Below are 24150 nucleotides of genomic sequence, written 5' to 3' on the forward strand. Positions count from 1 at the left end.
CAAAGGAGCGGTTTGTATTTTTGCTGCTGCACCTCCGAAAACATACTTTACACAAGTGCTGGTGGAGGAATAAATCCCATCACGATGTGGGCCCTTGCTGTCACCCCGACCTCCGACCACCACCCTTCCTTGTGAGGCTTCTTCAGCGCCTAGGGCAGATAACCAGCAACGAGAAGGCGCCCGTGCTGCTACGTCTGCGGCCGGACTCTGGTCTCCAGCAGGAGCCCTCGCGCGGTGCCCAGCCCCGGGCCACCCCCGACACGCAGCACCCCACCAGGACCGCTCCAGCCCTGCCCGGCCCTGCCGACCCCTCTCCCAACCCCTGCACCGGTGACTTGGTCTGGTGGCAAAGCTCTGGCGTAGCGACGATGTCCCCCGCCGGCCTTGCAGCCATTCCCCTATTAAAAAGCATTTACATCCACCTCTGATGAACCACTTCTGTCCTACAGAATTAATATACTAATTCCTATATTTGCTTTGCATTGAGAAGTGTATCAATGGTAAAAGATCATTTTGAGGATAAATATTTCTGTGACTCATCTCCCTCCTTCGCTCCCTACCCTTCCTTTGCAGCTCGTCATTCCCGAGCGGTTTTTGTTCCCTCTTGCGCTGGCCCCTCCTGACGTCCCATAGGATTTCCCGCGGAGGAGGATGAGGCGTCCCCTCAGCAATCACAGCAGGGCGTCGCGCTGTCTCAGCGACACGAGGCGTGCTTCGCCCGGACCGATGGGTTCGTCGCTCCGCAGGACGGGCGCTGGCTAGCCCTGTGGCTGATCTCCTGAGGCGCCCCGCTCCGTGCATGCTTTGCCATTTTTAAAATTTTTTTCCTTTTCCAGTCCCGGTGGCTGGGTCCAATGAGATTTCATTCCATTCTTAGCTTTCAGGTACAAAAAGGGAGGGAAGGAGACATTTCAGTGGAAAAGACTTTCGGATCTCTCTGATCATGTGAGAAGTTTAAGAGTATGTGAAGGAAAACACCTTGCAGACGCAGACATTGGAAGGTAAATAAAAAGAGCAGAACAGGTGCTATCTAAAAGAAATGTTATGAGTCATTAATTTTAAACTCTTGACTCACAGTTTTGATGCTTGCATCAACCTGTACAAATAGTCTCAATTGCTTTAGCACGCCAGTAACTACTCTGAAGTGAAGGGGATGATTACGAGCTTGCCTCCCGTTACCTGTCGTGTCTGAACAAGTGCAAGTTCAGGGCTACAGACATAAAAGCAGCTGCCAGCTGCTCCGGGGCAGGGGCCGGCTCTGACCCGCCAGCTTGACCATTTCTCTGGGACGTCCAGATCTCCGTTAACCTGCTCAGAGCAGCGCTGGCTGCAGCCGCGTGTCGGAGCTCACTGGGATGAAGGAATGCCCTGAAAAACCACACTGTCGCATGCTGCGGCCTAGGGCTGACGTGTGCCGTGCCTCGAAGCTGGCTAGAATGTTAAAAAAATACATAACTGGTTAAATTCACATCGGTGCACAGCAAACTATGGCAGGTGCAGCCCCGCCAGGTGGGCCTGGAGGCCGCTTCAGGACATGCGGAGCCCTGGGGGGACCTGAGGGGGCCTGAACGCGGCCAGAAGAATACATTATTCTCCAGCCCTCGACTAGGAGGACAGATTGTGCTACAGAGGTGACGGTGATCCGGGCTAACTCTCCGCAGCTGGCTGATGGTACAAGCGGCCCAGAAAGCACAACGGAAAGGTACCGGCTGCAGCAGGACTGTGTGCGTTTGTGCAGCGGAGGCTGCACCGTCCCCTCCGAGACGCGCAGGTGAGACCGCCTGGCGCAGCGGGGGATCTCGGTACCGCCTCATCTGCATATCCCCGCCCCCTGCGCGCCATTGGTCGGCAGTCTCCCCAGCAGTGGTGCGGCCCGGGGCTGTGAGGCTAGGCGCCTGATTAGCATTCGCCCCGCCTCCCAGCGGGTGGGCGAGGAAGCTGGTTCGTCGCTTCGGCGACGGCGGGGCGCGGCCGCGCTCTACGATTGGTGAAGCGGCGCGTCACTCCGCCGCTGCGAGGGCCGCACTTCCGCCTCGGTGTCAGCGGTACCGGGCGGGGGGGGTGTTGCGGCGGGGCCGTCGCGGGAGCGCGGTGCCAGGTAATGCCGCCGCGCCTGCCTCGGGCCGCGCCGCCCCGCTCTGCCCTGCCCTCCCCGCCGAGCCGCTCCCCTCGGGGGCTCGGGGCTCCCCTCCACCTGCCGCAGCGGCGCCCCCGCTGAGGGGAGGACGGCAGCGCCTCCCCCAGCCCCGCCCGGGCCTGGCGCGGCCCAGCCCGGCGCGGGGATCCCCCCCCCCGGTGGGCCGCTGCCGGCTCTCCTCAGCGCCGCGGGGCCTCCTGTCAGTCCGGCCGAGGGCGAGGGGCGGCTCGGGCGGGCGCTGGCCGTCACCGGGCCGGGGGAGCGCGGCCGCCCCAGCGCTGCGCTCTCTTCCCCGGCGGACGGGGGGTCCTTGACCCGCTCGCTTGCTTTCTCAGGGCGCCGGGAGCCGGAGGCCTGGGCGGCCGAGGCAGTAGCCTGGTGGATTGAAGTGATGTTGCCCTTCCATGCTTCAGCGGAGGCGGCAGAACCTCGGGTGCCCCGGGCTGGGTGGCAGAACCGTTTCCTCAGCCGTGGGACGGGGAGGTGGCGGGGGCTGAAGGGCATTGCTGTGCAGAGCACGGGCTGCGGGTCAGTGGAGCCCTGTCAGCCCTCCTGTAGGGATTTTTCTAATTTTTTTTTTTTTCCCTGATTGCTTTTGGAGCTGGGTAGTTTAGCGAAGGAGTCTGTGACACCCAGTTCCCAAGATGAATGTGTTGAGCTCAGCTTCAGCACGATACGGGAGCCTCAAGGGGCCTTTCAGGCCACAGCTGAAGCACAGCGAGCAGTTAGGATTTATTTGAGTTTGGCTTTTTTTTTTTTGTTCTTCAGTTACCTACTCAATGTTTCTCTTACAGAGCTCCTGAAAGGGAGACAAGCAAGATGGGAAAAATAGCAGGAAAAAAGGCTTTTTTTTAAATAACATGCCACCAGAACTTCTGCATAGTAACAAAGGTATAAATTATGTTGCTGTTTATTTAATTTGGATATTAATCATGTTTGTGCTATCTGTATGTTTGGATTCAGGACTCCTTTTGGAAGCAGTTTGTTACTTTGCAGCACTTGCAGGCCAGAATTTCAGATGTGGGTTCGAAATCGCCTTCTGTTCTTTCTGTCTGCCATAGCCTTGTGTTTCCCCTCAGAAGTACCTGCCCAAGTTGAATGCAAGCAGATACTGCTTTCATTTACTGTGAATTTTCTCAATTAAAATACTAGCCTTCGTTTAAGATTTCAAGAAGGAAAAATAAAAAGGAGACGCAGATCTGCAGTGTAGAGTGGCATTACTGTAGCACTCTTCTCACAGTGTTTCCGTTTTTAAAGCTTATGCACGCAAGGAAAAATAAATTTGTTTCGTTCCCACTTAACCTTCCAAAGTTCAGTAACTCCACATTCACGTTGACGTCTGGGGGCAGCCACATATATACCATCTTAACAAACTTTATACCAGTATGCTCTGGGACTTCTGAAACCTCAGGGCAATTTCTGGAAGCAGTGACTTGGGTAACTTCCAACCATAAAGCGCTGCGCTGTGGGATGGAAGTAGGAGAACTGGCTAAACTAGCACAGAAGCGAGAAATTCTGAGCAGTGATTTTCCCCTAAGTAACCCCCTGGGTTTTCAGTTACTGTAAACAGAGCTTTTCTTAAAATAGTTGTCAAGTCATACAGATGTTTGACCACGTGACAGAAAGTTGAGGGCAATCTAGGATAAGATCAGGAGTGATTCTTAATATTGCTTTCCTGAACCAACAGCACCTCATAATGAACTTGTAACTTCAGGGAGTGCTCAAAAGGAAACACTGAGACATCTGCTGTCCAGGAATAAATATGCCATTTTTCTCCAAAACTAGCTCTTCAGCCATGCAAGTATAATCTTATAAAGAGAAGACAAAAGTTCAAGATAGAAAATGATGATTAGACGACAAACTCTGTGCCTGCAAGTAGTCGAAGACTAGATAGGTTAAAGGTTTCAGTTGATGCAATACTGAAGAAGAGTGCGGTGCACGTAGTAGTTTGTTTGCTAACATCTATGCAAATCCACTTAATTGGTGACTGATCATGGAGGGTAATTTTCACTGTTGGATGGTTTCTTTAAATCAATTTTAATTCTGTTACTGCTTTCGGTGATACGTACGTGCTTAAGCTGACAGGTCTTCTGATTGAAGCTGGTATTTCTTTCAGTCTTTCTCCTTGTGAATTCTACTGCGCGAACTTCACACGTGCTGCCCTAGAACAAAGGTGGAACGCTTAGCTTTCTGTTATTTTAGTGTTGGCTGGAAAACATACCGATCAGGTTTTCTTGCTTTGATAAGGCTGTATTTTTTTAAATCACTGTTTGTAGTGCCAGTCAGATGATTTTTTTGTTGTTGCTGTTTGAAAGCAAGATTCACATGCAAGTACACTGAATTTTTAAGGAGCTAATTCACTAGCTTTGGTATTTGAAGTAACTTGTCCTTGAACAATGCAACGTTACATCATGGTACTTGGTAACTACAACTTCTGTTTACAAGCTGGCATTTTTTCACTCAGTATCAATTTTGTCACCTGAGTCATGAAGAGATCTGACAAGAAATGTCTGTATTTGATGCTAATATGATGTTTTAAAATGCTTAGCGTTTAGCGTGTTCTCTGTGAAATGACTAAAATGTTTGGTTCTCCTACGTTTTTTGGAAGAAATGCGCAAAATCGGGCATGGAAAGAATAAGTGTTAAATATGGAGTGCTCAACATCTTGAATGTTTTTGCTGAGTTTGAACATGTAACTGAGCACGGGGGCATCTTCAGCTAGCTGAGTAAATCGGAAAGTGAGAGCAATGAAAAAGCTGGTCACCCTGTATCCGCCGCTTTTGGAAGATATGGGACTGTGATATGTTTCCTGTTGCAAAAAAACATAGGTTATGCGTTACATCGATTCTTTTATGGTTTTTATTATTGTATGGAATAGACCACTATAGAACTTGGAATGAAAGAATACATTATCTCAGTCCTCGAATTCTTAATAATTACTATGCAGAAGAACGGGTGATGATGTAGTTAGTTACTTTGTATTCTTAAAGGCCTGTAATAGCAAGTTGCATGAGAGCAGTAAGCAATTAGAATGTGTCAAATGTGGCTTACCATTACTTTCAGTTATACTCTTCAAAAATTTGTTGTTGATTCAGTGCACAAAGATAATGTCTTAATTTTCAGGATCAATAAGTTACAAGAATAGACTAAGCTTACTTAAACTTGATTTTTTTTTTTTTTTTTAATACAGTTACAATTGGAAATTCATTTGCTGGTCTAGACAGATCCTTTAGATTATTTCAGTATATTTTATTATGCACATAATTTAATGAGACAGATTTCTAGTAAATTACAGCAGCCCTCCATTCAGAAACTGCAGGAGGCTGGATAGCCTTGTCTGCCTGTAATTGTTTATAAATCTGGCGGGAGTGTGCACAAAAGGTGAATTGTGCCTGCAGCTGCAGAGTTACATCTGGACCTTTTAATCTTGTCCCTCTTGGTTTTATAGTCCAAAACTTAAACTGGATATATTGCTCTGTTGGACACTTAAGATCTGTGCTTGGCATTAGATTGAATGGAAACCTTGATCTGTGGCATTCCTGTTTGAGTTCAGTTCCTTTGCTGTGCTGTTCAGAGTTTCAGATGAGATAAGGTTTGTGGCTGTTGGGATGCTATGAACCTCTGGGGTATTACAAAGAAGTCTGCATGCTTATGATATTTGTCAAGAAATGTCTTTTTGTGAATGGATAACTTCATTATATTTTTACTAGCATTATTCTTACTCTTTTGAGTCAGGTTTTTTTTGTTTGTTTTTTTTTTTTGGGGGGGGCTCCCAAAAGAATCTGTTGACATATCTTATTGGGTTTTGATTCTAATGATAGTTCAAAAGTAATGATGCTATGGAAAGTTTGAAGATGGTAAGCATTTGAATTCTGAGGTGTCTGTGGTTCACGTCACTCACTTCAGACCTAACCAGCTCTGGCCACTAAGATAGACTCTGTTCCCTACAATGTTTCACTGTGATCAAGTGAGAATGAGAATCCTTTTAATAACGCTCAATTATAAAACTCGTACGTGGTAAGGCTATGGAGGAGTTAGCTCACCGGCCTGCTTATAATGGTCCATTTAGCAGCATGTTTGCTTGCTGGACGAAATGAGAACTTTGTTAGAAGAACATAACTTCTCCCCCGTACATGAGTTCTTTCTAGGTTTTGCACAATGTCAATGAAACTGTTGAACAGTTGTTTCATAATGAAACAAAAATGCTATCCTTATTTAGAGATGCAAATAACTTTATTTACATGGCCTTATTTTGTCTTAAACGTAGTTCTAAGTGCTGCGCACTCGTTTTATTATCTGAGTGGGTTAATGTTACTGAGCAGAATGCTAGGTGGATTCTTTATTAAAACTGAACCCTATTTAGAGATACTTGTCCTGTCTTGAGAAGTCAATTTTTTAATATTTTGACAACAGCAAACACAGTAACACCCTTATAATGGAATCCATTAAGTATCTACTATAAATGTAGCTTTAAAGGGAATTCAACCATAACAGAAACTCTGACTTTCTAAAGCTTTTGCAAATTTGTGGTATCATCTTAAAACTCTTTAGCAAATAGTCCAGTAGCTGTGTGAATGAGCTCGTGCTGCAGAATTTCAGTGTGTGAGGAATTGTTGGTAGGCATAAAAATACTATTTCTTATGCTGTAGGGCTTTGCAGTAGGTTAGTCAGCTGTTGTCCTGCTTTATTTGCAGTATGATTGCTATCATAATTGTTTAAGAGTCTCCACGAAGATGATTTGTAAGATACCTTGTACAGAATAAATGTAAAACTACGCCTACCCAGAGAGAATGAGTCCACAGAGACAAAGCTTAAAAAATGCCTTTTGGTAGGAAGATCTATAAACTGAACCTGTAACTGTTTTTACTGTTCTAGGAGTTTTCTCTAGTGATGTTATATGCTGTAATTGTCTTTGCATTCTTAAACTTCAGTGATCAATTTGTAGGGGTGGTGAGGAATATTCAAGCATATTTAATTTTACCTTCAAAGTAAGCTTTGGTTCAAAGAGAAGTGTTCATAAATGATTAATGATATATCAATTGACACTTGTGTCCAAAGCCACTGTGGTTGGAGTTATTGATTACTTTCCACCTTGTCTCTCTTACAAATAAGATAAAACAAATCCTTCAGGAAGCTAGTAAGAAGTAACTAGTTTTACAAGACAGTATTGAATTACTGATTTTTTTAACAGTGTGGCTAGAAATGAGCTGGTGTATCAGTCATGACCAAGCCTTGCATTATGCATCATGGGTAGGGAAGGCATGTAAACCAGAATTTTGCGATCTTTTATAGTTGTGGACAATGAAATAGTTTCCAAGGGAAGGCTACAAGGTCCAAAGAATGCTGTACCAGGTGCTCTCAGAAAAGTGTCTCAAATATTGAGGTAGCGTTAAAAAAAAGGAGAACATTTACAGAATTTTGTGGGAATTTCAGGGAAGTGTTTTGCATCAGAAAATATTAATCTGCTGGAATCACGTTTCCTTGGCCTTTTTTGGTTTGTTTGGTTTTTTATGTTTGGTGGAAGTTTTGTGAACCAGTATCCTTAGCCATAGAACAGAATTCTTGGCTGAAGTGAAACTGGGGATAGCTGTCGGTTCTGTAGGTGATTGAGCACTATGCTGCTAGGGTATTTTCTGCCCAGTTTTCATCTTTCCAATTTTTATGTTCAATAAATAATATTTCCAATAGCAGCACTGTAGCTTTGTGCTGGGGGCAGTACTCGGTGCGTGGGACAATTATTGTGGTTTGTTCTGATGCGGAAACAAGTTTTTGTAGCCTGAACTCAATTGCAAACCAGACTTCTAGCGTTTCAGTTGGCTCTAATTCTTGTGAAGTATCACCAAAAATCTGTATTCCTGAGAGAACAGAACGTGATTCTCTGCCATAAATCTGTTTGGCTCATGTGTTCAAAGTTAAATTTTCCGATGTTCAGTTTGCTGCCACCATTGTTTCAAGTGCTTTAAAAATAAGTTCAGCTAAACTATCAGCTTAGGATGCTTCAGTGCTTTGGTTCTGTTGTGGGTTGGCCCTGGCAGGCAGCTGAGCCCCACACAGCTGCCCTGCCCCGGGGGGTGTGGGAGGGAATCGGAAGGGCAAAAGCAAGAAAACTTGGGGGTAGAGACAGAGACACTTTATTATTAAAGGTAGGGGGGAAAAGCCAAATAGAAATAAAGAAAAACAAGAGATGCCGAAGCGATGGCTCGCTATCAGCTGACCCGTGTCCAGCCAGTCCATGAGCAACGGCAACCCTCGCAAAACTCCCCGCCAGTTTTGTTGCTGAGCGTGAGGGTGTGTGGTGTGGAATATCCCCTTGGTCAGTGCTGGGGTCAGCTGGCCCGGCTGCGCTGCCTCCCAGCCTCTTGTCCACCCCCAGCCTGCTCGCTGCGGGAGCAGAGTGGGAGAGGGAGAAAGCCTTGATGCTGCATAAGTGCTCCTTGGCAATAAAACATGGGTGCGTCATCAACACTGCTTTGGTCACAAATCCAAAGCACAGCACCATACAAGCTGCTAGAAAGGAAATTAATTCCATCCCAGCAGGACCCATACAGGTCCTCAGCTGTCCCCAGGGCATTTAGTAACTCCCAGCTACATTAAGGCCTATAATAGGGATAACTGCAGTCTTCAAAGAAGTGGAAAAGTGACAGTGGGCCAGGTCTTCAGCTGATCCTCTTCACTCAACTTCTCTGCACTTTGTTTAACGGACGTGAGAAGGAAGTTGCCCTTCTCTTACTGTGGCTGCCGAGTGAGTTTCGTCTTGCCACGACCTCTTGGTGGAAGATGCTATCACATTCAAACTTTGGAGTAAGAAACAAATCTAACTTGGTAAATAAAATCCTCTTCTGGATCCTGCCATCTGTGTAGCTGTTCTCTGGTTGAAGAGATTTTAAGCGCATAATAATTACAGCAGGTATCTAAATTGCCAATTAAATTGACTTCTTGGCTAATTTTTATAGATGTTTTAGATCCAGTGTTGTTGGTAACCTAATTTTATGAGTCAATTAAGATTCATCCTTGCTGAAGCTTTCATTCAGAGATGAAACACTGCAGTTTGAAGCTTTCAAGAGATGTGTATGAAGCAAAAACACATGAATATTTATCTTCTAGTTCAAGCTATTTATTTCTGTCCCTTGAAGTACTATAGCTATGTTTTATTTCACCTGGCAACTCAAAAGAAGATGGGCTTGGCTCTTATTCCACCAGTCATGCTGTAGAACTGTTGGATTTTTTTGTTCTCCTTTTTTTTCATTTGTTATTTTTACTGTTAATATGAAGGGTGTGTATATTTGACCTTCTACTGGCTCTTTTGGAGTCTCTTTCTGGACAGACGGTGCATCCTGGACACAGGATATCAAACTAATGAAGATGTTGCTCTTTATTAATATATGCTGTTAGGTGGATTAAATGGGGCATGGAATGAACTTTCCTTTGTATCGAGCTACTTCTAAATTATGTCGATACTATTTCTATTAAATTGAGCTTGTGCCCTTTTGACCCATTAAAGAAAAGCAAAAGCCTGAAAACTGAGTGTCTTTTCAGAGTTCATGGGATTTGCCCCTTTTCTTCCTCCCCCTGGCAATACTTGTGCAGTATTTTCATCATGTCAGATTTGACAGAAAGTTTCCAGGTTTTTTTTGTGAGGAAGGCCTCAAGTGACTTTCTTTTTTTACTTTTTTTTTTTTTTTCCCCCTCCCCTTGCTTGCAAGTATTCTCCCTTCAAGTTAATAAACTTCATTTGTTTTAAAATTTGCTGTGGAAGTGCACATCCAACAAAACCTTGTTAGGCATGTGAAAAAGCTGATGAGTGTGCTAGTTCACTCATTCTTTGGTGGCACTCTAATTCCAGGGTATTGAACTTCTAACACCCTACCTGCTCATGCTGGTGAACGCTTGTGTTTATTTTCATGACTGCTTACTGTACTTGGTTTTACTTAAATGCTCCTTGATCTCACAAGTAGATTCAATGTCTGTATAATGAACACGACCTAGTGTTTTGTATGTCTTTAGTGTTTTGTATGTATTTAACATGTGCTTTAAGAGCAAAAAAACCAGGATTTGTAAAGGTAGCAGGATGGTGTCAACAAAGCAGTGGCTTTGCAGAATTGCTGCGTGATGTGAAATTTCACCTTCAGGTCTGGAGGAGTAAGACACTGCAGCTGTAGTCAGCCAGGCAGGCTGCAAAACTGATCTTGCTGAACCGCATTCCAGTCAAAGTAGCTACTCCAGCTGTAAATGCTTACCTTTCTATGGAAATGTAAATGCTTCTTTAAGGAGGAGTAACTTTTGGTTAACCAGCTGGGTTATTGTTGAGGATTAACACAGAAGAACAAGTTAGTATGGAGTAGCTAGTTATGTTAAATTAACTAAGTCTTAGTAATTGCATGCTCAAATGCTTACAGGTTGTTTTGAAAGGTACTAATGTTTGGGGTTTTTGAATTGGTGCATAAGTTGTGAGGATCCAGAATCTTAGTGACACAGACGTAAGGTGGTTTTTTTTTCTGTCTTTTCTTTTTTCCCTTGAGGAATGGCATTTGAGAAGGAGCAAGCATATGCGGTGACAGATTTGAGGGATTACTAACCTATCCAGATAAATGGCATAGGAAATTCCAACCTTTATTACTTGATAGAGCTGTAAGCAAATGAAATGATGTACGGACAACTATGACAGGTCACCTCCGCAGCCTCACCTGGTGTATAGGTGTGGAGAGTACAGGTGGCAGAGAGCAGCTTCGACTGCTCAGCAGGCAGCGGATCTCCACACCTTTGGTTTCAGAGAGAAGCTATGAAGGTAGAACCTCTCTTTACAAGGAGTGCCTGCATCTCTCCTCATACAGGCACTCATACGCGTGTCACAGAATGGCTTGAGCAAATTAGATACTTTATAAAGTGATGGCAAAGTCTTGCACTTTTGTTGTCCTGGTTTTAAAAATAAATTAATGTGGGAGTAAAACGTTTAAAATAGGTGGGAACTGTGCAAAGTCTGGGACTGATCTTACTGATGCTGCACCCCTGGAAAAGAGTTCCCTGTACCTTCTGCTGCTGGGGACTGTGAGCTTGTACAGGACCCTGCCATCTGCATGGAGTTAAGCTTTTGAAAGCAAAGCATCTTACCAGAAGCCAGATCACCTGGTACGAGTTACTGTTGAGTTACACATTCAGTGCAGTGCTTGACAGAACACTGGGACGTTATTCATAACCAGCTGATGGACGGGTACGGTATGACTTTGTTCCTTCCTTCGTCATGGGACCGTAGCGTAGGTGGTATGAATAGTTACATTCTCTGCATCAAGGCTGCAGAGATCACTGAGAGAAGCATGTTTTCTCCTGAGAGTGAGCCTCTCGGGATCTGTCTTAGTACGTGTTGTGCCCATTGGCGTGCCGTGCATGTTTAGGAACAGCCCTTTCTGTCTGCTCTCTCTCTCTGCGACAGATGCACTTCTGGGAAGCAGCACGTCAGTCTTAGCAATTCCCTCCTCTCTGTAGAACCTATTTCAAGGTGTGCTATGGATGTGGTGCAGGTGTTTTCTTGTGTTTCCACAGCATTTATTGCAACTGCATGCTTGTTTTCGTCCTTTGCCTTTGCAAATATCCTCATGTCCTTTAAGAAAAGGACTGTCCGTGGTCATCAGTCATACAGGAATATGTGAGCCTTTTCTGATAAGTTGTGAGAATTTAAAGGAGTTTTAATGAGTAACCTGCTCTCAACTAGTTGTGCAGCACCAGTGAAACCTTTTAATAACAGAGACTTTGTGCCCATGGGACTAGTAGTTAGTTACATTTCCATCCCTTACCTGTTCAGGTTTTGGGTTACTTGCTTGGGGCCAACATGGCATTCTTATTTCAGCATTGGTATTTGCATTTCTAAATTGTGTTATTGGACAGCATAATATCTTGTTTGACCTGTTTGTGGATGGCTTTACAACATCGCTAAGGTGCAAAGCTTATTTCAGAGGAACCAAAATGCTAGTCCTTTGATTAGAAGATAACCAGAAGCTCTTACAAGTTTTTGACTTGCATGCTGTGCTTAGCTTAACTCTTGCTAGTCTGGTTTTGTGTATTGTAGGCATTTGCATGCAAATAAGCAAGATGACTAGAAAAACTAGCTTCTGCCCAAATAACTTCTTCAAGACTTGCTTCAATAAATTATGTTAAACTTCGTTGTTTTCTGTTAATTGCCTTGGCACTCACTTTAAATGTAATTTCAAAGAGTAAAATTATATTGTGAATATTCTGGACAACCCAGTACGGAGAATTTCTCAGAACAAAATATATAGTAATACAGCCTGCAGTACAGATTTACCAACCAATTATGAAGGTGTACCGTTGTGATGGGTATTATACGTTTTTTGGATGTTTTTTCTGTTGTCTTTCAGTTTGAGCTTCAAAAATAGCATCTCTCCTGTAGGGAAATCAATCCATTACAAAAATAAAAATAAATGTGGCAGACTTTACTCATGCACACAAATCCCATAGTAAATCCAATTAGTATATACAAATCCATAGCCTTAAAATATGAGGAAATATATGAGCTTTGTCGCTTATCTTGTAAACCACAAAATCTGGGCTGCTTGTGGTCAGGGGTGTGTTGTCATCATTAAATTACAATTTCCAGTTCTCTTAAGATGCCTCTGCTTGCAGCTTTTTCCTATTATTTATAAAATGATTTATGTACAGTCTCTCTTTGGTCATAAATGTGGCAATGCAGCTGGGCTGCAGTCCCCAGGCAAAAGCACCTTTCTAGGTGTCCGTGCCTCGAGTACCCAGGCCCAGCCCCAGCCCATTAGCACTGGCTGTTAACCTGAAGCCCACCAAGATAATTTTAACCTGCAAACCAGCAAACCCTGATTGCTGAAATAGCGTTCTCTACAGCAAAGAGCGAGTGAAGTCCTGTATGGAAAACTGTTTGTTACGTTCCTCATGATTACTATGTAAGTAAGAAAACATCTAAATAGACTTTGTATTTCTTCTACACTGTAGGGCTAAAAGATGTGAATATGATATGATGTTTATGCTTTATGAAAGGTTTTCCAGGGTGGCAGTTGGTCCTGAGCTCCTGAAGGCCTGTCTGACGCAGTATTGCGCCCTTCCTCAAAGGGCAATTTTGATAAAAGCTAGTGTGTAAGTGAATTCTTCTGCGTACATCGTGGACATGGAGGAGGAAATACAGATTACAAATGCTGAATATGAAGCAAACAAGATGGTTTTGTCTTCTGGCATTCCAGCCTAGTTGAAAGTAACTTTTTGTTGTTGCTTTGAGTGAGAGAAAAGGACTTAATCCTAGCTTTTTGGCTCATGAAAGCCAAATGATGTTATCATTGTGTGTTCAGCTACATGCAAATTCACGTTAATCTCTGCTGAATAAAAGAACCGAGTGTAAGAGAAGTGATATGAGCGCTAAGTTATTCCTAGTGTAACTCTGATGCAAAATATGTTACTTTAAATGAGAGAATTGTAGCGCTGATCATGAGAGGGCCGTATCTTGTGCATATACAAGTTTCCTTCTGGAAATATTGGCTGCTGTTTTGCTAGAAGGATGCAATACTTGCAGACCATTGAAACCATAAATGTCTTGCATCTTCAAGGATACAGTAGCTTGGAGGGTTAAAGAAGCCCTCTAATGTAACTTCTTTTTTGGCAAACTAGGGGAGTCATTCCAGTGTGGTGATAATGGCTTCTGGGGTGAACAGTTGTCCCGAGGCATCGAGTTCCTGTTTTCTGTAGCAATAATTTTCTTTGGATTCCCTTGTTCCGCCCCTGTTGAAAGGTTTACATAGTTGCAGCCTCAAGGACAGATTCTCTGCAAAGATATGACATATTTGGAGACCTTGGAAGAGATACTTCCAGATATATTGCTGGTGGGGCTGGAAAGTTTGGAGAAACTGTAAGATTGACAGCAGCTTTGGTATGAACAAGCATTTTCTTTTTTTTACAGAGTCAAGGACTGGCTTCCACTAGGCAAGATAACACAGGGATAGGTACTTGTACTTACAGTACGGATTTAGAACCATGTAATCAATTCTGCTGTTTAGTTCACCCAGAAATCTGAGGTGGCTGCTACTCTTGAACCAACTGTTAAGAGGGTTTCTTCCTTTCTTTGATTCTGTGGCACCACGGTTGCCCGTGGCCTGAGCTGCCTGTATCCTTTTGAAGTGAAGCTGCTGCTCCTTTGCCTTATGCAAGCAGAGCGCTTGCCGATAGCCTTGCACTGGAAGTCTTCAGACATACATGTATCCGACTTCTTAATGTTTTGAGCATCCTTGCCTAGGAGAATGCAGCACTTTGACAAAAGTAAGTCACAAACTTGTTACTGATGAGCAAGAAAGTTGAAGAAAGGTTAAAGGTCCGTGACTGGAGAACAGCATGGGAAAAAGGGAAGGAAACGATCATCCAGCTGAGAGCAGTTGCAACAGCACTGTAGCAACAGTCAGAAGCAGCTGCATAAAGTTTTGTCCTTGCGGAGGTGAGGGCTTGTAAATATGAGATTCCTGAAGATTATGTGGAGGCCTAGATACTCACCATGATGCAGAGATTGATGTAAAATCCTATAGTGGCAAGCAAAATAGGGAGTTCCTAAGGGAAAAGTGCCACACTGAGATACCTGGCCTTGACAGACATAACACTTTAAGGTGAATGCTACATTCATTAACTTAGATTCCAAAATAGGCTATTTTAGCTCCTCCTTCTGAACGGAGAATTGGAAGGACTGTATGTGTGTGAGACATTCAAATAGCTTTTGTCCTGGGCAGGGAGGTAAAAAGACTTGAAATACAGGAGGAATCATGCAGTTTGGTTTCTTGCAGAGAGGAAGACACAAGGAATTGGCTTCAAATATGGCAAGCTCTTCTACTAGGAGTAGAGTGCGCTTCTGGCTTTGTTTCTCTTAATTGGAATGGAATTGTGCAAGTTATAATTACTCTGGAAAAACTACTGTCACAAACGCGGTGGGATCTTCAAGGATCATAAAAAATTGAGACTGACAGATTGAGGTTGTTTTGGAGGAGATATCAATAGCATTGCCATGCTGTCGTTTATCATTGTGTACTTGGCTCGTCATTGGTACCTGATGAACATTTGTAAGAGTGCAAACTAAATTTTCTCATTATTCTCCTTGACTAAAATTGGGTGAAGTAAAAATGTTTGTTACACCATTGCCAACCATCTGGAAAAAATCTAATTTAGTCTATCCATAAAGTAGAGCTGGAATGCTTCATAAATCTGTAAGTTATTTGCAGTGTGCTTGGCTTTACTGAGAAAAAGTTTGTTGTTTCTTTACACTCTCCCTCTAGAGGGAAAAATCTCCAGTTGTCCCTTCAAGAGTTCATAGCAGTAGCCTGACAAAACTTCTCTAATGGCCACTAGATGCCGATTGCGTGATGCACAGTGAGGCCCAACAGTTTCATGCAACAGGGAGATTTTGAGATATAAGGTTCTCTTTCTTGTTCCCAGCTTTCTTGGTTAAGGATGCTGTAAGGCTTATCCTCTTGCTGAAGAGGAGAATTTTTGTTTTGCCAGCTGTCTTTTCCTTCTTTCAGTTCTCTGCTCCTTCTAGCTGTACTTGCCTGAGATTTAACTTGCAGTAAATACGGTATATTTTACAGTAATGTATATGATGTATTTATATAGAGAGAAGCATGGCATAGTACATCAGCTGTTCTTGTGGTAGGTAGTATTCATTTTCAGAATGACTTTGGTATCAAAGAAGGATGTTTACTTATGAATGCAAGAATCCATCTTTTGCCATGGGAAGAAATAGGAAAATTAGTTATTTGTCAGGTGTGCATGTTTGTGCACATAAGAAATGTGGAAGTTGCTAATTCTGTTTCCCTGTCTTGTCAAATAGATCATCTAAAGCAGCTGGGTAGTTGCAAAAGAAGACTTCGACAGCACACAGATACTTAATCTCTAAATCAAGTTCAACAATGCGTTAGAGGAAGCTGGACTGGCTGTACAGAGATTTCACACTGAAGGATGAATAGTGAAGAAGAGTTTTATGATGCCGTTACAGGTGAGTGATGGGCACAGTGCCAAAAAAAAAAAAAAGGAAAAAACTCCCACTATAAACTGCATGGTGTGTGTGGTGAGAGCCTAGTAATATGTTGCTGTTAAGAAATAAATAAAAGGTAGAACGCTGTTGGTAAAACTTGTAGTGCTGTTTTCTGAAAAGAAGAAAGGAAGAATTATAATTCAGGTTCAGACTTGGAAATGAAGGGGCTTTTTATGAGAGCTTAATGCTGGCTATCATTTTATCACTATAACAGTCCTTTAGTGGCAAAGTCTTGGTTTCATTTTCTTTAAAATGCAGGTAATTTAATAGAAGCTTGAAGTAATGCTTTTAACACCCTTTGAAAGGTGAAATATCTTCCATGGATTATTTTTATTGTTATTTTATTTATTTTGATGGAAAACTTATCCTGAAGAATTGAAGTAGAAAATGTTTTTCTAGTCAGAAACAAATTACTGTAAAAGTATGCTTTCAAGATAGGGAGCCAAAAGTCTTTGCAATCCAGTGTTTTTTCTAGAAAAGCAAACATGAATCACTTCAAACTTGAGTAGTGTATCAAATAGTACTTTTCTTTGAACTAATAAGGATGAATGGTTATTTATAAGAGCCTTACATGGTTTTAGTGGTGAAATAAACTGCTTAAAGTATTTTAATAAAAAAAAAAGAAATCCTTTCAAAGATCTCAAACAATTTAAAAGTCTTCCACTTAAATGTCTCCTTAGAAATCCTGTAATAGAGGTGAAATGAGAAATGCTGGCAATGGCGAGTGTAGAGCACTTAATGGGAATGAAAAGAGAATAATGGGAAGCATGAAAGAATGGAAGTAGCCTGGTGGATACAAGTGGGTAAGGTAGACTTAGACATGGTTGGTTGGAAATTCATATGAGGAGTAAACAGAGGGGGCTGGGTGAAGCAATGTGACTGACAGCAGGCTGTATCAGACTTGTCACAATTATGTCACGGGGAAGAGAAGGAAATTTGGTTTGCATTCATGCTAGCTAGGAGTGATAGGGGCTAGTACTCCAAATTCATCTGTAAAGTTAAATCGTTGTACCATAAAAATCTTGAAAACACAATGGATTGTTTCTGCATGTCGTTAGTAATCTTTCAGTTCCAAGAGCTCAGGACCACGGCCATAAGTGAAGTAGTTGTTTTGTTTTTTGTTTTGTTGTTTTTTTTCACTGAAAAGGGTGAACAGAAATGTGTGTGCATGAGGTCTGTGTCGTACAGCTTTGATGTTGATGCATTCCTTTGTCTTTTGCTGCAGAAATACACAGCCCTCCGTGTTTGAGTCATCTGCATTTGAACACTCTGTTTTTGTCCACTTTCCTCTTCTTTTTCCACTTTCTTCAACCTCAAAAGATTGATTATCCCACAAATGCTCAAGGTGAATGACTTCTGAGCTATTGTGAGATGTTCTTGTACCTTGCAGTCCTGGCTGGCTCTGCTCAGAAGTGGGATGTTGTGCATCAGTTCTGTGAGCACTCCTTGTCCTGTCCTAATCTTATTCTTCCACAGGGAGCAATGTGATGGCAGGAGAGAGAAGTTTCTAAGCAAAAGAAGATCCGGTGTCTTCATAGGCTCTCATCTGATGAGAGCAGCCATTCCAGGAACTAAATGAGGTTGAACTTTTTTCCCTTGCATATGTTGCCTCAGAGTGTGCCTCACGGGTACTTTGTTTAAGAGGAGTGCTAAGTTTGGAATAGTTTGTTTCAGATTCTTTCTCCCTTGGGACTGTCTTTAAAGACAGGTGCTGAATCTCTTTCTCCAGCTAGATGCTTTAGAAGATGCTGACAGTTTGATGGATTACTTCCACAAACCTAGTGAAATCTGGACCCGGTTCTTTGTAGCTGTGTCTTGTCCAAGTCATATATAAATGTGATGCTAAGAACAACTGTAAATAGGTCTTTCTGCATTCATGTTCCCCAGCTGCTGATGCCTGTAGCAACTCTTTGCTCCTGTTAGCACCATGGACTGTGTATCCTTCAGACGGTGCTTTGCTGAATTTTTTAGGTTCTAATGGGTCCTGATTGTGCCTGCGTATCACGTAGTTTTTGGATGGTCTGGACATGGTAGGTGTAGACCCACTACTCCCAGGAGATCAAGTTCAGAATCAAGGTCGTTTTTGAGCCAAGGTGAGCTTTCAGGTTCCACAGTGAAAACTTCAGGATTTGGGGTTCCAAATTTTGATAAAAAAATGAAATGCCCTTGGCAGGCTCCTCAGTCTGTTCTTTCCAAGGATACTCTCCTTCCTTTAGGTCCTTCCTAGGATTGGGACATGGCTATCAGGTACAAACACATTCTGCAGCTGTGTCTCAGCTCCATGTTGAGATGAAAACAGCGTATACACCATACTCTTCCCCTCTTGCTCCCCCAGAGTCCTGGGCCATGTTTTTCCCAGAGGGAGCTGCAATGTATTCCCACAAGTTCACTGATTTTAGTAATTGGGTACTGTGGTTTGTGTCCTGTAAGTAGCAAACCAGGCTTAGTAAAGCACTTGAACTCGGTGGGAAGTTACGCTTTAGAATTCTGCAGCAGTCTCAGCAGCAGCCCAAGTAGTATGCTGCCTCCTTTAAGATACTATGAGTTCACTCCTTGAGGAAGCCACAACTTTTCTGTAGTTATTAATTGGTGACATCCACTTCTAGAATGGGAATCTATCCTAAAGAAAACCCTGGGTTTTGTTGTGGTGGATTTCATCTCTTTGGCTGAGACGTTCCCTGCTTCTGACATTGTCCCCATCATAATCCAAAAGCCATGCTCATGTGATGGAATTGCGTGCTGTGTGGTTGGGAATCGCCCTCCTGGCAGATGGTTTGACCCTGACTGGATGATGATTACGCTTGTAAACATGCAGGATGGACTGTGTTGTATAGGTGATGAATCCAGTTAGTGACCGGTAAAGAGTTTTCACGGAGAGAAGTTTCTTTGCGTTCAGAGGTTATTAGCATTTGCTGATTAGTTGGAGACTTGACATCCTTACTTTATGAATGAGTGCTCCCCTTGGGAATCTCTTGGAAATGTTACCTGTGGTCTCGGTTAACTCTTGACAGCACAGCATCTGCTTTTTCTCAAATACAGGAGATAGTCTTCGCTGAGACTGGATCAGATAAAGTGGTCAGCCCTTTGATGAATTTCAGATTCTTTGAGATTTTACGGGAGCATATAGCTTTCATCATTTGCCCTTAGCCTATGTCACCTTGGGTTTATTAATCTCATCGCAGACGTTAAAGACTGTGTGCCATCAGGTTCTGCTGTGTCAGAACTGTATCCTTCATTAATTCTGTCAGATACCGATTTGCCAAAGTGTTTTGTGAAAGGATTGTCCCAGAACAGGAAAATGCTTGGTTAGTTACAGGGTAATTTATTTTTGACAAACATTAAATAGTTTAGTTTTGTTTTTTTTAAAGATTAACCTGCAGTTCCATGGAAATCTGTTCTGTGCGCATGAGGCTAATCTGGCCCGGTGTATTTGTGAGGATATTGCCCTTCTGTTTCCTATTGCTTGGCTGTTGTTCACTGTAAACTATTGCTTTCGCTTGGGGAGGAGGAAGTGAGCTATCTGCTGCCAAATTTATATAATTTCACACTGTCTGGATCGAACTAGATCAGCAGATTCTGCCATAATGTTGAAGTACTGCAAATCTCGTGAAAGACCAGCCTGCCTCCTGTCGGAGCAGCGTGATACGGCTGCGTGTTGGGAAGATGGACTTGTTCTGAAACGTGGAGAACGGTAATTTCTGGCAAAGAAAAATTACCTCTCACGTCACTCGCCATCTACACTTCTGGCATAACTATCCCTATTCTGAAGGTCTGAAGGTTCTCAGCACTACGCTGTTTTGATTCCCTTTCTGTCCTGAGTGACAAGGCTTAATTAGTATTTAAGGAAGTTGCTGACTGTATGAAAGGGGAGGTCTTGTGTCTTTGTACATGACTCATAGAACAGTGTGCCTCTCTGCTCCCTCGTAGGTGGATGTGTAGCGTAGTCTGAGTGGACTTGTTTCATTTGCAGGATGTGGAAGAAGAAGGCTAAGAAAACTAGAGTTACTGGCAAGTCACTTTTCTTTAAGCTCTTGAAATAGATTAATGTTGGCACCCAAGTTAAGTATTTGTCTTTGAAAATGTAAGACTTCTTAAAAGCTTTTATTTCACCCTTAATACACATAAGTTGGAACTTTTGATTAAGCTAAGTTTTGACATTTTATTTCTGTGTGTGATCCCCTATCCTCCTTTTAAATCCCCATTTTTATCCTTACTCCCAGTGGCTCTTCACTATAAAAACTGTCCTGTAAGTAAAACTTACCTAATCAGTTCTGCAAGTTCAACACTTTAATGGCAGCTGGAGAAAGACTCTTTTTGTAACTTTGAAATGATTTGTTGCAGTTTTTCTGTAAACTGTTTTTATTCCAGATCAGTACTTCCGTGTGAAGAACATTCTCTGGACAGTTCTTCACAGAACTATAATACTTAGAACTTCATTGAGAAATGGCTTTTAAAACTTTCTCAATGGACTTGTAGTAGACAAGCCAGCTGATGCTTAAGGTTGAAAGTATAGTTGAAAGTCTAGTGATTATTTAGCTGTGGACCCTAGGTTTTTGTTGTTGTTGTTTTGTTGTTTTTGTTTTTTAAAATATTTAGGTGGAGAGGCACTCTAATAAAGCAGACTTCACACTTCTGATACCGTATTTTTCTGGAGCAGGGATTTAAATTTTGTTGTTTGTATGCAAGACACTTGTTTGAATTGGCATTTATTTACTTACCAATGACATATTGTTGTCCATAAATAATATATATACCTGAATCCAAGTTCCTGTTGTGCTGTACAGGAACAGGGCAAAACAATTCTGAATCATGGAGAAGCAGAAATACTCATGTGGATAAAAACAATGAACATTTGATGGGATTTGCAAGGTTCCAGGTACAATGTAAAGACTGTAATTCCAGTAACGTTCTTCATAACTGTTCCCCTATAAGCCAGTTGACTATTCCTGTTATAAAGCTTTACTTTTACATTTAGGTGTGTTTATCTCATTGAAGTGCCCATTAAATGTGATGCTGTTCCTTATGTTGTAGGTGCTTGGTCAGCTTTCTGGGTGAGGGCACGTGTACCAGAAAGCTCATCTGTTTTTTCCAACTTCATCAGTCAAACTAATAAAAGTTATTTTGTTATGCCCTACAGTACTTGCCTTTTCCATCTCCTTGTACTGTAACAAGTTCCAAAAAAAGCTAATATGTGGTTAGAAATGCCATTTTAAAATTATAAATATTTTGTTGTGGGTTGACTGAAGATAGGCACGTGTTTTTTTAAGGCAGGTGTTTCAGGGTAGTCTTCATTGTAATGACCTGAATATATATATATATGACTATCATAGTTTCCAGTTAAGTACTAAGACTGCTAAGGTGTGGTTATTGCTGTATAATTAAATGCTTGTGACATCAAAATGTAGGAGACGGTTTAATACATGACATCACCCATTACACCGGCTGTTTACCAAATAAGATCATATCCGTGGTACTTCCTTGTGCAGTTCTGAATGTTATTGTCATGGTCCTGATCCCCGAAAAAGATGCAGCTTTTTGTTTCTGAATGTGTGCCTTGCATGACTTGCTCTAATAAAGTAAAAGCACCCTATCGGAGATGGTAACGAAAAGAAAAGTTAAAGTACTACTTACAGGAGATACTCTCTATTTTTAAAAAGTCAATGCCAGAGGATCACAACATTTTACTCTGTTTAAAATCGAAATAATCTATGTCAAAACTGATTTCTTTGCTCCATTAGAGTGTTTACGTGCTTTGTAATATTTTGGAATCTTTCTGTACCCACAGCTGGACTTTGGGATAGGCTGGAGCTGAGCGTGATGGCAACTGTCAGCACACAGAGAAGCGGTTGCCCAGGTTGTGATAGCTGGAATGAAAGGAATACAAAAATGATGTTGGTGTATTTCTTAAAACTGTGACAAGAATTGCATGCCAGCAAATAGGCATGTTTTCATGTTGGTTTTGGATTCTGACTCTTAAATTGGAAGCTGGAGACTAAAGCCGTCTTGTGGTTCTTGATGAAGAATTGACCCTTGTGGCACTCAGAAAGGACTTAATGCTCTTTGAATTATTTTCAACAAAAATGTTCCTTTATTACACTGAACGATCAGCCGTGCTTTCTGTTGTGATACTGCAACAGTTGTGAAGGGGGGATTGTGTTAATGCATCGTTTTAGGGTGCTCTGTATTGGTGCTGCAGCTGATCCTTATTTGACCTTAACAATTGTTTTGTTTCTGCAGTCAGTCTGTGTAGGAGCAGTGACAAGAGGCCTGTTGCTGTTGGTAGTGACCAAGTGTGTGTGTGTATAGGCATAAAATGTTTTTTACAATTTTCTGATTTAAAGGCATATGCAAAAATAAATTGTTGTTCTAAGTGTGTGTGGGGAAGTAGTGTGACTTAAAAACAAATAAAATCATTAGACTAAAGTCTTGGGATTGTTGGTTTAGTCCAGCTTGTACTTAGGGCTGCTTGATTACAGAAACTTGTTTTCCTGAAGATTCCTGTTGGTTTAACTTTTTTTTTTTTTTATGGTTAAAGCTGTTCAAAGTGTGTTGTTACTGCTGGCACTGAGTTACAACGGTGTTTCCAGTAGCTGTCTACCCAAGTGGATGGAATTGGGTCATAGGAAATGAAGCCACTTACTGCAGGTCATGCTTTGGGTCATCCTGGTGTCCACAGCTTCTTGCTGTAACCATTAGGGAAGTGTTACCTGGTTTGCACACATGGATGGCAAAAAGAAGTTGATATCCTACATGTCTGTTGCTCTCGTAGTCTGGATATTTGGCACTGGATTGTGAAATAGCCATTTTATCTGTTTGGTGTGTTTTGGTTGTTTTTTTTTTTTGTCCTTGCCTGTTAGCAGTACAAGTAGGCTAAGTTAAATTTTTTAAGGTCTTTGAGGAAAACTACATAACTGAACAAAATTACTGTAATCACACTGCAGCTCTGAAGAAGAGACAGTACAGCTAATCTGATTAGGAGCTACAAAGAGCTTGTAAGATTCTAAATTGGGTTTATATTCAGCAGTGTGAAAAATTAGTTGAGAATGCTTGATTTTAATGCAATACTTGGCTCTGAATACTCTTGGAAATTAGGTTGCTTAATAAAAGGTTTTCACTCTGATATTCTTTGAAATAAAATAACCTGGTATAAGTGTACTTATGCTGTGAAAGTTACAAAATGTGAGTAGCACCCTGTGGCATAATAAGGTTCCTAAGAAAACTATTGCCTGATGATTTTTATACAGGCTTTGATTCTGACAATTCTTCAGGAGACTTTTCAGAAGCAAATCATAAAGTTGCAGAAATGCTTGATCTAGATCCACACCAAAGCAATAGGACTGGAAAGCATAACGGAGAGACAGAGATTCAAGAAAATGGAATTAAGAGACACAGGTAAACACATAGTACTACACAGTAAATGAGAAGTGAGTATGTGCTCGTTCATTATCTTTTGGGGCATTACTGTTCTCATTGGAAGAGGTTAATTCTCTGGAACTGAAAAGATACTTCACTTGTCTGCTTCCTATGTCAACTCTAGGTTAATGCTTTGCTTCCTTTATAAATTACTTCAGTACCTACAAATGAAAATGTCCTGTGGTTTAAGGGGCTGATAACGACAGTTGTTTTTTTCCAATTACAGGACATCATTACCTGCCCCAATGTTTTCTAGAAGTGATTTTAGTGTGTGGAGCATATTAAAAAAATGCATTGGACTGGTAAGTTAGCTTGGATGAAATATGCTGATTTTAGGTCTCTTGACTTCAACTGGTTAATTTTGTTGCTTAAACCTTAAGACACAGAATAATACCAGGTGCATTTTGCATTTTTTTCTGTAGCAAACATAATCTTAAACTGCAACTCTCTAAATCTCAACATCCATTTACTAATGGTACTATTTCCTTACTTGCTTTAGCTCTTGGAGCACGTGGATTGGCATTTCTAATGCTGTCCTATAAGAACCTAGACTAAAGCC

General features: G+C 42.0%; 1 protein-coding gene across 2 annotated transcripts in view; it reads left to right on the top strand.

Annotated features, from left to right (window-relative positions):
- The first annotated feature begins 1963 nt into the window (after positions 1-1963).
- The window catches only part of OSBPL2 (oxysterol binding protein like 2), a 38677-nt gene continuing 16490 nt past the window's right edge, over positions 1964-24150 (top strand). The window contains exons 1-5 of one of the 2 annotated variants that reach the window (XM_087749790.1): positions 1964-2098; positions 2932-3028; positions 15975-16139; positions 23423-23570; positions 23818-23893. In XM_087749790.1, the coding sequence (XP_087605916.1) occupies positions 16103-16139; positions 23423-23570; positions 23818-23893 (261 nt within the window). In that variant the 5' untranslated portion in view covers positions 1964-2098; positions 2932-3028; positions 15975-16102. The remainder of the gene's footprint in view (positions 2099-2931; positions 3029-15974; positions 16140-23422; positions 23571-23817; positions 23894-24150) is intronic. The other variant, XM_087749791.1, reaches the window with a different exon arrangement.

Source organism: Nipponia nippon, unplaced genomic scaffold, assembly GCF_047370975.1.
Source record: "Nipponia nippon isolate SJK-2023a ecotype South Korea unplaced genomic scaffold, ASM4737097v1 scaffold_13, whole genome shotgun sequence".
NCBI lineage: Eukaryota > Metazoa > Chordata > Aves > Pelecaniformes > Threskiornithidae > Nipponia > Nipponia nippon.